General features: G+C 39.0%; 1 protein-coding gene across 1 annotated transcript in view; it reads right to left on the reverse strand.

The window, feature by feature from the left end:
• CD96 (CD96 molecule) overlaps positions 1-14,580 on the reverse strand; it is a 69,461-nt gene that overhangs the window by 16,479 nt on the left and 38,402 nt on the right. The window contains exons 7-9 of the mRNA XM_059922170.1: positions 13,591-13,681; positions 11,670-11,858; positions 3,996-4,088 (exon numbers count right to left, since the gene is read on the reverse strand). Of these exons, the coding sequence (XP_059778153.1) occupies positions 3,996-4,088; positions 11,670-11,858; positions 13,591-13,681 (373 nt within the window). The remainder of the gene's footprint in view (positions 1-3,995; positions 4,089-11,669; positions 11,859-13,590; positions 13,682-14,580) is intronic.

Genomic DNA, 14,580 nt, shown 5'->3' on the forward strand with positions numbered 1-14,580 from the left:
AATGAAAGAAGGTCTTGGATGACTGCTACAGTCGGGGCTGGCGTTTCTGAGGCTATGCTCTCTGAGGTTTCTGAGGTTCTGCTCTCTGAGGCCACGTAGTCTAGAGGCAATTCATGGCCAGTGTGTTAGAAGGCATAGGGCTCTCTGCTCAGGGCAATGGAAGGTTGGAGTTACGCCAGTACTGTCTCATCCTAGATTCGTCTGGGGTCTCTATGGCTCCATGCGGGCTTGTCTCATCTCACCATTTAGCTTGTCAGCCTCCTGTCTTTTCCTAGGACAGTGCTGCGAATGCAGCTGGCACTCAGAAAACACCAGTTAGTTCAGGTTGAATTGAGCTGGGCTTCCCTGGGTAACTCTTGCAGTTGGCTGTGAGTTATAAGGTTCCATTGTTTCCATTACTTTCTACGTTTGTTTCAAGAATATCCTTTCATTGAGGAAAAAAAAAGAATACGAATTGGATGTTGCAGCAAGATCTGTAGCTTAAAAATTATGACTGAATTATATAGTTCACTACATATTAGAATTTAGAACAAAACCATAGCCTTTTGAAGTTGGTTTCCATGACATGTTCCACCTCATTTCCTTTCTTAAAAGAACACAAGGGTGAATCCTACCAGCTTCTGAGACAGCCAGTCATCATGTGATTTCACAATTACCCTCCAGATTGCCAAGATGAAATTTAGATTTTTCAGTTGTAATTCAGTGTTATTCTAAGCAAATAAGTTTCACTTAGATATAAGCAGCCATTGATTTAACATGTTTTTTTGACATATAAAAATCAGACTGAAAATTATTCCAAACATTATCTTGTTACTACCTTGACAGAGGTCCAGATTTTGTAAAGTGAGAAATAGCTAGTCTTATTATACCTGAGCCTGGAACTAAAACAGGGTTTCTCAACCTCAGCACTATTGACGTTTTGGACCTGATAATTCTTTGTCCTGTCTTATGTTGTAGCATCCTCCGCCTCCGCGTAACAGATGCTAGGAGCACCGTCCCTTCCCCTATTTTGGCAACCAAAAATGCCCCCAGACACTGCACATGTCCCTGGGAGGGGGGCAGAGGCAAAATCACCCTGGTGAGAACCATTGATCTAAAACAGTCCTGAGGTCCAGTGTAATGGGGCCTTATTTTTAAGGAGGTCTTTTGATTCTCCAGAAATTTCCAAACTGTATCACCTTAGTATGATAGCAGATCAGGTAGCATTTTTTCTGCTGTTAAACAAATATATTTATTTGACTGTGCTCTTTCAACCTCTCTAATTAGATTGTAGACTCTTTAAGGATAACAAATGTTCTTTCCTTTTTCTTGAACTTCTTCACAGAAATAAGAATGGTGTTTGAACTGATGGAACAACTTAGTATATGTCAACTAACCCCACAGAAAACTGAGCTAGAAGAAATTCATTTGTGCTTTCAATTAGCAGAATGGATATGTCATGATAGCATGATTCTTTTTTCTCTTTTGTTCACTGTTGTATTTCTAGCACCTAGAAGAGTACCTGGTACATAGGAAGGGCTCAATAAACATTTGGTGAATGAATTATGTCACTTCCCTTCTAAAAAAATGTTTAATGAGGTCCCTCCCATCTCTTAAGGCATAACATTTAGAATCCTTAGACTGGGTCTGAAGGCTCTCTTTATTCTGCAGTTTCCAATCTTCATCCCTGTTTCTCTGCTACACAATCCCACTCCTCTGACCTGAACTTACTAAAATTTTCTCAAATCCCCATGAATATCTTCACCATGCACAACTGCTCATTTTGTTCTCTTTGTTTAAAATGTTTTTTCAAGCTCTTAATAGTCAAATAAATACAATACATACTTCAAGGGTCAGCTTATTTCATCTCTCTTTTTAACACTTCCTGACTCCACGAACTCACAGGCACCTTTCCATACTCAAAGCTTAAGACTTCTTGGTCTGTATCTCTCCCTGAGCATTTTAATTCTATAAAACACTGCACCTTTCACCTTACTATTCGGACTTATTTTCATATGTGCATTTCATCTCTCTCCAAGTACAAGGCAACTTTTTGAAGGCAGAAACAAATTATCATCTTTTTTTGACACCATGGAGTCTATTAAATGATATCTACATAGTGAAGGAACATTATTCTCGTTTATTCTTTTTCATTCATTTATTCAACTAATATTTTTGCATGCCTACTCTGTGCTAGGCATGTGTGAGGAAGCAAAATAAATATGGTCCCTGTCCTCATGAAGTGTTTAGACCATTTGTTGAAAACATAGCATCTAATGTATTGAGAACTAGATTTATAGTCAGAAGACTTTGGTGTGTATACTAACTTTGCCACTTATTAGTCATGTGGTCATTTAAGCTCTCAGCATATCAGTGTCCCCATCTGGAAAATGGAAGTGGTAATGCTTACTCTGTCTACCTCTCATAATAAAGAATATCAAACCACATTGAATTTTAGGTGCAAACGTCTTCTGAGTGATAGGATGTGGTTGTTTTAATTTGTCCACAAATTCTTTGACACTTTTTCCTTCAAGAAGTGGAGCCCAATTCTCCGCCTCTTGAGTATGATCATGCTGGACTTAGTGACTTGCTTTTAACAGATAGAATATAGCAAAAGTAATGGTGTGCAATTTTGCAGACTGGGTCATAAAAAGGCAGGGTGGTTTTGTCTTGGTGACTCTATTCCTTGAATTACTTGTTCTGGGGGAAGACAGCTGCCATATTGTGAGTAGCCCTATAGAGAGGCCCATGTGGTGAGGAGCTGAGACTTCCTGCCAACATGTCCAAGCTTGGAAGCAGAGCCCTCAGCTCCAGTCAAGCCTTCAGATGACAGGAGCCCCAGCCAACAGCTTGACTACAACCTCATGAAAGAACCTGAGCCAACCACTCAGCTAAGCTGCTCCTGTCTCATGTGAAACCACGTGAGACAATATATGTGTTATAAGTAGTTAACTTTTGTTTGGGTAATTTGTTATACAGCAATGGATAGCTAATACATAGAGTACTAACGAGACTTAAGGTATTAATGTTGAATATGCTAATATTTGTTGAATGAAGAATATCATAATTTACTATGGTTTATTGCTGAATGATGAGTTAAAAGTGGAAGAAAAAGAAGCATAAAAAAAAGAAAATTACAAAGGCTTAAGAACTAGGAAACAATCAGGTGGATGTAAAACTTCTGTTGGGTGATTTGCAGGCATTTCTCATCCTGCCACATGCTTCATTTTCTGAGAAATATCAACCTGTGACAGTGACTGCAGGCTATGCTAAAGGCTACAGGCTAAAGGAATTGTTCATTCCTACTGACTGCTTTGGCTTATTCCATTTTCAGTTCTCATTTTGAGCTAAAATTGATAGTTTAATTAAACAAGAAATAAAAAGCATACTTCGACTCTATGTAGAACATCCTTTTCTGTGTTAGAGAAAGTCACCTTGGTTCTTTGTTAAACAAAAAGGCCATAGATATGGAAATTTATGATCTGTTTGCATCAATGCCAACTTCTGAAAGTCACTGCTATCCCTTTGCCACAGTAACACTGACCCAGCCTGAACTCCATTATTAATAATGCCACTAGGAGGCTGAATTCAAGTCCACACCAGTCAACTTTGTCAAAATTAATATGAACCAGAACAAATTTAAATTTAAAACTATCTACCCACCTCTGGTCCACAGGATCCCCATTTACAACCAATTTCTTAAACACCCTACTGAGAACATAGTTGTGGAGGAGGACTGTCAATTTATTAACTTATTTAATAATAAATACAGAACTTAAATTTCTCATTGAAGATTTATTGACCCTTATTTTGCCAGGTCTTCAAGTGAAGGACTTTGGAAACTGTGCTAATTCATTTAATCCATGAGAATAGTACTTAACATATTTACCTGAAACGCCATAGACAAGAACAGGGCATGAATCATACAAATTTTCTGAAAATTTTTTCTGTATCAACCTACTTAGTTAAAGGATTAATAGCTCATGGGAAGTAAAACAGTATGAAAACATCCTTACTTGTAGGAGATATGCTGTTGGCTGGAGAAGGCTGGGTGCCAAGGGTAGATTCTGTAGCATCAAGCAGAGAATCTGTTGGAGGGTTCACTGAGCCTGGAAGGATTAAATAGACATGCGTAATGAACAAAATATTGTGATAGGAAGATAAAGTATTAACTTAGTTCCCCCCAAACCTTTACTTATTCATCTAACAAATTATTATTCATTAAAAACCATCATTATTGCCCTGCTATGGGCAAGGCAGTGGAATTTAATGGTGGATGACAAAGACACGGAGCTTTCTTTAAAGAGCACACAGCCTAGAAAATAGATAGGTAGCCAGGCACTGTGTTTAGTGCTGTGACAGCAGAAGTGCAGGGTGCCACGAGAATGCAAAGGAGGGGCACCAACCAGCACTGAGAGGTCAGGGAAAGCTTCCTGGAGAAAGAGACATTTAACCAAGACCTGGTAAAACAATTACTGCAGCTAATGTTTTGAGGTATTTGAAAAGTAACCATACAGTTTACATATCCATAAACCCACAAAATTTTTTTTATTACTATGAGTAGAAACAATGATACAGTTCTCCAATGGGACACAACATCAATAAACCTAAGACTGATGGTATTATTGTGCTCTTTCTAAAATTTCTATTTTTTTCATAAAACTTTTATTTGGCTACAGCTTTTCTCTCTCTGTGTGTGTGGGGTGTCTGGGATGAAAGAGAGGCTGAAATACGTTGTTTTACTTATCACATACATTCACGTCATTTCCTTAAAGTCTCCGTTATTGTACTGTAAAATAATCCTATTAGCATTTTAAAACAATTTACAAATGTAAGAAGGACCTATTGACTTTAGGAATATGTGGATTAAATATAATTAAATGATTTCCAGGCTAGGGGATTTTGTGATTTTTCTAGATATCATGGCATTGGGTACAGTATCACACATCTGAGGAGCTGTATCAGTTATTTGGACATTTAATTAGAAATTATACTATTGTTTCTATTCTTTACTTTACTTTAAGGAATAAGTATATACAATTTAAGTTATGTCACTTGATAGCACATAGCACATTGGGAGGAATTTGTTTTTGTGAACTTAATTTCTCTATGTTTTATTCTCACTGGTAGTTTGTTATTGCTGTTGGCTATAGGTAGTGCTCACAGCTGGCTGTGACTTGCTATTATAAATGATCCCTTGCTATTAATCTCTGAGGAGGTTGGGGGGTAGTTATATGGAGAGTATGTGAATAGGTCAGCAGAATGACTATTCTCTTCCCCTTGCCATCTGGGGACAAGTTTGAACTCTTCAGCATGACACACAAATCTGATCACGATTTAATCCCGCATTACACTCCTATCTTCATTTCCTGATGCTGACTATTACCTTTTACATCTCTTTAAAATCACACCCTCAGGACTTCCCTGGTGGTGCAGTGGTTACGAATCCGCCTGCCAATGCAGGGGACATGGGTTCGAGCCCTGGGCCGGAAAGATCCCACATGTCGTGGAGCAACTAAGCCCGTGTGCCACAACTACTGAGCCTGCGCTCTAGAGCCCACGAGCCACAACTACTGAGCCCGTGAGCCACAACTACTGAGCCTGCATGCCACAACTACTTAAGCCCGTGTGCCTAGAGCCCGTGCTCTGCAACAAGAGAAGCCACTGCAATGAGAAGTCTGTGCACCACAATGAAGAGTAGCCCCCCTGCTCACTGCAACTAGAGAAAGCCTGCACCAGCAACAAAGACCCAACGCAGCCAAAAATAAATAAATACATTTAAAAAATAACACACCCTCAATCCAACAGGTAATATTTCAATCCAATTTACCAAACACAGTGTTCTCCATGACTTCTTGATCTTTGTGCTTACTGTTTCCTAATACTTTCCCATCCCAAACTTCCTACTATGTACCTCTCATACTTGAAGAATCCTAGGGATCTTTGTGATGCACTCATAGCTCTTAATGTTTGCCCTAGAAAAGGCCTCATTACTTCATCACTATACCTCTCAAGAGAAGTAATTGTTTTGTTTCTCACTGTATTTCCGGTTCCTGGCAACTGCAAGTGGATGAATTGAATGTATACAGATTTCTTCTTAACATTCAAAGAACAAAGATCAACTTTAAGTACATATGTGACTGCTGGTGCGTCATAAGCATCATCTTCCAAAGTAGTAACCTTAATGAGATGGAATGGACCTGGAAAAACAATGCCTAGGTGTTTTTCTCTGCAGATTGATTAGAATAGAGGTTGGCAGACTATGGCTAGGTGAAATCCCACTCACTGCCTACGTTTGTAAGTAGAGTTTTATTGAAACACAGCCATGCCCATTTGTTTATGTATTGTCTACGGCTGCTTTTGTACTACAATGGCAGAGCTGAATAATTGTGGTAGAGACCATATGGTCCACAAAGCATAAGAATACTCACTATCTGGCAGATTAAAAACAGAAAATGTTTGCCAACTCCTAGAACAGAAGTTGTTGGTAGGTTATGCTCAATCCTAGATTTCCAAAATGGGAAAGAAGCATTTAGTTTTCATTTGTTGAATATTTCTATTTTAAGATATTATTTTGCCATGTTTCATCACCAAATATCTTTGTAAACTAAGCGGTTCTTGGTACATACAACCTCAGAGTGCATTAGGATGTTATTATTGCAAGATTTGCATTTTGAGATGAATCCTTTGCTCTGTGACAAAAGTGATGCACAGCTTCACTGAGGCCATAAAGAGTCCTTTTAGTTTCAGACTGGCCTATAAAGTAGAAACTCTGTCTTGGTCAAAACAAAACTAAGGGGGTATAAAAAAGGAGTGACTAAAACCTAACAGGGAAAAATTATTTCCCAAAACTCAAATGCAGAATTTAGCAGAAACACGTCAGCCAGTTTTCAGACCATTACATTTACCATAACGTTGTAAGGGGCTGGGCTACTACTGAGTACTCCATCCGTTCACAAGTGTGTCCATTCTGCACAGGCCTGGCAGGGCTCTCAGGACCACCTTCATGGGCAGCAGTGGCCACGTGTCTGTCCCACAAGGGCAGCTGGGTCAATTCTAGAGCTTCCTCAGAGCTTGAATCAGCCATTAGCTGGTCCACCCAGCGATGAACTGAACCCCACGGTTTGCTAGGTCCTTGCTTCTCAAAATGTGGTCCCTAGCATCTCTTAGGATCTTGTTAGAAATGCAGGATCTCAGGCCCTGCCCCTCCCAACCCCTCAACTTACTGAATCAGAATCTGGTTTTTAACAAGAACTTTAGGTGATCTGTATGTATAGTAAAGTCCTTTATTGATACTCTCAGTATTCCCAGGATCAGTCAGTCATGGGTATGAGGGAAATCATAAAACCAGAAGTATTTTTCTGGCATACGTCACCTTAATATTCAGTGGTCCTCTCATGCCACTATCAAACTATCCCTTTTTAATCCTCTCTCCACATCCCAAAACACACATACACACTCTCACACACACACTGAACCACTCACCAACCCTTAACTCTCTTTGTATCCCAAAGGTCTTGATCTCGACAGTTACAGTTGGAAAGCTATTTAATCAACAAGACAGGCAGAATATTACCCACCCCAGGAGGTATCTGCACTCAACTCTTTTTTTTCTTTTTATAAATTTATTTTATTTATTTTATTTTTGGCTGCGTTGGGTCTTCGTTGCTGCGCACGAGCTTTCTCTAGTTGCGGCGAGCGGGGGCTACTCTTCTTTGTGGGTGCAGGCTTCTCATTGCGGTGGCTTCTCTTGTTGCAGAGCACAGGCTCTAGGTGCGTGGGCTCCAGAGCGCAGGCTCAGTAGTTGTGGCTCACGGGCCTAGTTGCTCCGCGGCATGTGGGATCTTCCAGGACCAGGGCTCGAACCCATGTTCCCTGCATTGGCAGGTGGATTCTCAACCACTGCGCCACCAGGAAGCCCCTGCATTCAACTCTTGAACTGAAAAAAAGCAAACTATTCCCTCTACCCCCTAAAAAACAAAACAACTCTTTGTATATGCCAAAACATTGACTCCTCCACGCTACAATATTAGACATTCTGACAGACTAGGTCGGCATGATAGAATATTTTTAGAAAGAGCCTTTTTTAAAGTTACTATTGAATCATGACAATTCTTCAGGCCCTGGTACTCGAATAGCTGCCTGACGAGCCACCTTCACCTTGACCCCTTCTTCTTTCTGAGTTTTCTAGAGTAAGAATCACTGAGCACTTGAATGTCCCGAGAGACAGCGGGGTACGTAGGGAAAGGAGCACCTCAGAGGGCTGTTACCTTGCAGCCTTCCAACATTGTTACTCTTTTCTGGGAAAAAAAGAGAGCAAAAACTCCTCCCCTTCTCTCCCTAAATCTCCTTTTTGTTCTGTAATAGTCTTAGAATTTCTCTACTTTAGCACTAAAAGACAGATTTTTCTCCTGCATTTTCATGTCAATATCTGTCCCACAAGGCAATGACTCTTGCACAAGGCATCAGAACTTTACTCCAGAGTTTATAAAGCCTCCAGCAGTACTACTGCAGGCAGAAAGCATGTTTGGAAGTAAATGTTTAAGAACTTATAATAAATAGGAAAATAGGACATGGCAATGATACTGTTTTGCAGAGCCTCAACTGTATCTTCTAAATCATTCAAAAGATAAATGTCAGAATATGAGCAGAATATAAGCTATAATTTTGGGAAACTGAACTGTTTAAGATTTATTGTCTTTAATATTTGATCATAAAGGATAAAGACTCATTTGACAATTTAAAATTGCCTAAAATTATACTAGATCAGGGCTGTCCTGTAAAATTGAAATTATGGTGTGCTTTGAGTATCAGAATCAGTGCTCTTCCTTCTTACCTTAAAAAATATTCACTACTTTCTGATCTTAAAACCAAACACAGTTCAAGAGAATGAGAAGGCAAGCCTGGAAGAAAATATTTGCAAAAGATACATCTGATAAAGAACTGTTATCAAAATATACAAAGAATTCTTAAAACTTAACAATAAGGAAACAAACAACCTGATTTAAAAATGGGCCAGATGGACTTCCCTGGTGGCGCAGTGGTTAAGAGTCCGCCTGCCAATGCAGGAGACACGGGTTCGAGCCCTGGTCCAGGAAGATCCCACACGCCGCAGTGCAACTAAGCCCGTGCGCCACAACTACTGAGCCTGCGCTCTAGAGTCCAGGAGCCAGAGTTACCGAGCCCGTGTGCCACAGTTACTGAAGCCCGCACACCTAGAGCCCGTGCTCCACAACAAGAGAAGCCACCGCAATGAGAAGCCAGCACACTGCAACGAAGAGTAGCCCCCGCACGCTGCAACTTAGAGAAAGCCTGCGCACAGCAACGAAGACCCAACGCAGCCAAAAATAAATAAATTTTTTAAAAAGTTAAAAAAAATTAAAAATGGGCCAGAGACAGATATCTCACCAAAGAAAATATACAGTTGGCAAATAAGCATATAAAAACATGCTCCACATCATATGTCATCAGAGAACACAAATTGAAGCAACAATGAAATACTGCTACACCTATTAGAATGGCTGAAATCCAGAATATTGACAGTACAAAATGCCGGCAAGGATGTGGAGGAATAGGAATCCTCATTCATTGCTGGTGGGATTTCAAAATGGTACAGCCACTTTGGAAAACAGTTTGTTGGTTTCTTATAAATCTAAACATACTCTTACCATACAATCTAGCAACTGTGCTCCTTGGTATTTACTCAAAGGAGCTGAAAATGCATGCCCCACAAAAACCTGCATATGAATGTTTATAGAAGCTTTATTTTTAATTGTCAAAACTTGGAAGCAAACAAGATGTCCTTCTGTAGATGAATGGATACATAAACTGTGGTATATGCATTCAGTGGAATATTATTCAGTGCTAAAAAGTAAATCTATCAAGCCATGAAAAGACATGGAGGAAACTTAAATGCATATTACTAAGTGAAAGAAGTCAATTTTAGGACAGTGAAATTTTAGGGCTGTATGACCTAACCTAACCATAATGATGAGTACATCATTTGCCTAAATCTGTAGAATGTGCAACACCAAGAGGAAACCCTAAAGTAAACTGAGGACTTTGGGTGATTGCTATGTGTCAATGTAGTTTCATCAGTGGTGACAAATGCACCATTCTGGTGAGTGATGTTGATAATGAGGGAGAGGATGCATGTGTGGGGAGAGGGTATATGAGAAATCTCTGTACCTTCCTCTTAATTTTGCTGTGAATCTAAAACTGCTCTAAAAAATAAAGTCTTGAGACAATAACAAAAAAACAAGAACCAGTCTTAACATCATAAAATATTGTTTTTTCAAAAGTGGCTCTGTCTATGATGGGAATAGGATTCTCCTTAGGAATTTGAGGTTAACTGTTTTTTAGCTCATGTCCTTAGATTCTGCCAAAGCTACTGGTAAATCTATGTGAGAACCAGTTACCTTTACACTGTTCCAAGACTGCAGCCCTAACCTTGTACAGTCTTCTGGAAAGGAGGTGCACTTATTTCTGAGGGAATTAGGCCAAGTTGAGTATGGATGTTTCATGACCATTTCTGAATGATGAACTCAAAATTCACAGAATGATGTGAACGGGCGCGGTTGCAGGCTTGCAGGGATGATGCCACTGTCCTCATGTCTGAATGGCACCTGTTTCTGCACAACAGGGATGGGTTTACACAGCAACATACCCCATCCAAAGCTCGCAGGAACCAACTAACAGCATTGGTAACAGGGCTGGGAAGGACCCAATATGCAGACTGTAGCCTTGAAACAAAGGGAAACTCTTTCCCTCATAAATTATTCTGGTTTTTATAAGTATGTTATAGACTACAATATCTCTGAAAATAGGAAGGTGGTAAAAGATGTTAATGGTTCTGCAGAGTCATAATAATTACTTGCAAAGCTGTTTAAGTTTTATAGGTATTACTTTACTGTTACATATGCATATTTGATAGTTGTCATTATGCACTTCTACTTTCTATAGACAATCTGTTGTCATTGTATTTGTTGAGATATTTGTTCACATCTTTTATGTAGTAAATCTTTATTGTTTGATCTGGTTCAGAGTAATGAATATGCTGGTTAATCTAATGTTGTAAGAAGTAGAACGATCCCACATATCAATTTTCAATTCATAAAAATCCTCCGTGTCAGATTTTGTGCTTCAAATCTAGGGATACTAAAATTGTTATAACAGCAGAGGTTGGCATAACATTGTAAATCAACTATACTTCAATAACAAGAAAATAAAATCATTATATCTCATACATGGTTTATCCATTCCTAAATATTAGAATTATATACCCTATACATAAATGAATGTTTTTATAGACTCTGAAGTAATTTTAGGGTTTTAAAAACTCTCTTGATCATCAATATATTAGTGTTAATTTTATTATATTGTAGATTAACAAAAATGCTAGTTGAGTTATTATTAATGGAATTTGAATTAAAAACTGCTGTATTCACCAGAAATTCTTAGAAACAGGAATCAGCTATTTTTTATTTGAAGAAATTCTTTTCAGTAGAGTTCCTTTAGTCAAAAAATGTCCCCTACTTTGAAATCTAATAATTTTGAGTTGTGTAGAGAGAGTTTTCAGAGATTAAAGTATCATGGAAATAATCAGTATTCTATTTGTTTCAGTTAGAAATGTTCTGAACTTATGGCAGTCTTGGCCACCCCTTGTTGATCTCATTAAATAGACAACTCACCCAAGGAAAATGTGATCTTTTCGGATGAGCTATTCCACACTTTGTTTCCAGGGACTGGAGACAGAGCCATACACCAGATGGTCAGGTTGTTTGACTGGGCCGGTTTATTATCATACACACTTGTCAAAACAGACTTCAGTTCCCAAAATCCTCCTTTGTCTTTTCTCTTTTCATTAGTAATGTGTATTTCTACAAGGCAGATAAGAACAAGGTTAGCCGCCAACGTTTTCCGTATGAGCCATACAATGATGCCAAGGCGTGGCTAGAGGCAGTGTGGTTCATGGTGATATAGAATCTAAAGTGGTCAAACCACAGCTTCTTTGCAGTGAGCGTTTGTCCGGCAGGCCTGGAATTAACCTGAACTCTTTTGTTCAAGCTCCTGCATGGCATCGATCCATGGTCAAGGTATGAAATATATTGATTAAAAGTGCTGCTTTATTTGTAACCATGGGTCTAGTGGGTCTAGGGACAAGTTTTCCCAGCTCATCAGCATTGCTTATTGGTAACAGTGAGATTGATGATTTGCCCCTTGCCTAGGCGAGAACCTGGGAGGACTTTTCTGTCGAGTGTCAGTAGTAGCAGGAATATGCCTAAGTGACCGGGAAAATATAAAACCACCTCAGCTGAGACTCCATTTTGGGCTCCCCACTTTGAGTGCTGTAAATGTGTACATGGGAGGCATAACCTTACTTTAAGACTATTGCTGCTAGATTATATCCTTTTCCTGAATTAAGCTGTAGACTTATAACACTGTCATTTGGGGTCCTGCAAGTCTTCTTTAGAAATATTAACTGCCACTGTTAGTACCACCTCCAAATAGCATACATGGTAGAAGGAAATGAATGTAAAACTCTCCATCCCTGTAGGCCAGAACTTTCTCTCACAGCTTCTTGACATTGAGGGTTCTAAATGCCAGTTCTGAAGTTATCACTTGCTGAAGTAATAACTAAATGCAGTTGTGCGCTGGTAAAATTCTGGCCATACCTCCTGGCCTCAAGGTCGGAAGGGTAATGGGCACGTCAAATCACAGCTTATTTAACAGAACATATCTATAATGACCCTTAAAAGATATTTGCAGGATTGCATCCCGTCATTATTGTGGGTGAATTGTTTTTAAAGTGATCTAATAACAAAACCAGTTAATAGTCTCAAAATGAATCAAGTGGATCAATACAATCATTCATCAACGTAAACTTAAAATTTTATCAATTAAAGATCATAATGCAGCAAGAGCTATGTGACTCAGTTACTGTTGAAAATATACTGAGCTCTGAGGAAAAATGACTCAGGAGAAAGGAGAAGGGCTGCTGTCCCAGGCAGGAGACAGCTGGGATTGTCCTGGCAGAGGCTGCCATGTTTACCACCTATGAGAACATGGCTTTGTATGTTCTCACCTGAGCTTGTCTTGATGTGTGTCCTGCTCCGGGAACTTTTAATCCTCTTGGTAAACATGTTCCTTGTCATGGAGCCAAGTCCTTATGTACACTTCCTCCAAACCTCCTCACCCCCACCCCACCCAGATCCTTGCAAGCAAAAGTAGAAATTATTTGTTTATTGGTTTAAAGTAGTGATGCTAAGTTCACTGAACTAAATGAAATGACTAATTCATGTATGTTGAATTAAACTTGTTTGCACTCATATAAAAGATTTGCATTTACTAACAGTTAGATACAATGTTAGTGTTTATATACGAATTGACCAAGTCAAATATGTTTCTTATATTCTGGGAAATGTTACCTCCCAACCCCTTGGAGGAGCTAGATGAGGTACGAGAAAATGGCATTTGGTAGTAGGCAAGATGATGTCTTTCTTGGAATGAGAATTGCTCTTAAATGCCAAGATCAACTGGGGCAGTGGCAACTTCTGTTGTTCTTTGTTTTCCTTCTTTGCCAAACCCGCTTCCATTGACTGATTTCCTTACCTTCTCTTTCACCTTGAGGGAAGCTTCTCTCTATAAACCATGTGAGATTTGCTGTGGGAAATACATTCCACAGTGAGCAGGTAAATATTCTCTGGAGGGGGTTAAAGGTAGAATACAGAAAGAATTATTTGCCAATTCAGAAGAAACTGAATTGGTACCCCTTACATCTCCACCAAGCCTCAAACAAGGCAAACTGGCACAAAATTATTTTCTTCACTTTTAACAAGGCAGTGCTTACCTTTAAGAGGTTTAATGAGTGAACTATAAACAGGCAATCTCCTATAGAGATGTTATAAATTAATGGTTAGAATTTAAGGTCAATTTAAGAAGAATCTAGGACTATACTAACGTTGCAAGTCTGGATTCTGGAAAAGGAAAATTACATCCCTACACAGGCAGAATAAAACTGTATAAATGGAAACCAAAGAATAGAAAGAAGAAGCTGTAACAGGCAGCGGCCAGAGAAGAATATTCTGTTAGACTGAAAGCTAAAAGAGAGCCAGACTTTTGTTGCTTTCGTTCCCCAAATAATGTAAAGTACTATTTGTAGCAACAATTACAGGAACCATTTAATATAAACATCTCACTTTTGACTGGTAAAGAGTTTTCCTAATTAATTTTTTATTTTATCATCTAAACAATCCTATAGGCTAGATAGGACCCACCTTATTATTGCCATTTGACAGATGGGGAAATCAAGGCACAGAATCACAGAATGGTTAAAAGGAGTAGAATGTAGTTGATGGCACAATTGGAAGAGTTACCTTAATCCCAGTCCAAGACATTTCCTGGTAAAACACGTTGTATTGAAATAAGAAAGAAGTAGAAGAAGAGGTAGCTTATGTTACAAAACCCGGGAGCTTAGAAGAGGGTTAGTTATGTTTTATTTCCAACACTGTGTTTGTTCTTTGTAAGATGGTAGTCTTTTCAAGAGCCTGGTGAAAATATCCGATAAGACTTATCGGATCTTCATTATTTTATCTGAGACGC

This window comes from Balaenoptera ricei, chromosome 4, assembly GCF_028023285.1.
Source record: "Balaenoptera ricei isolate mBalRic1 chromosome 4, mBalRic1.hap2, whole genome shotgun sequence".
Lineage (NCBI taxonomy): Eukaryota > Metazoa > Chordata > Mammalia > Artiodactyla > Balaenopteridae > Balaenoptera > Balaenoptera ricei.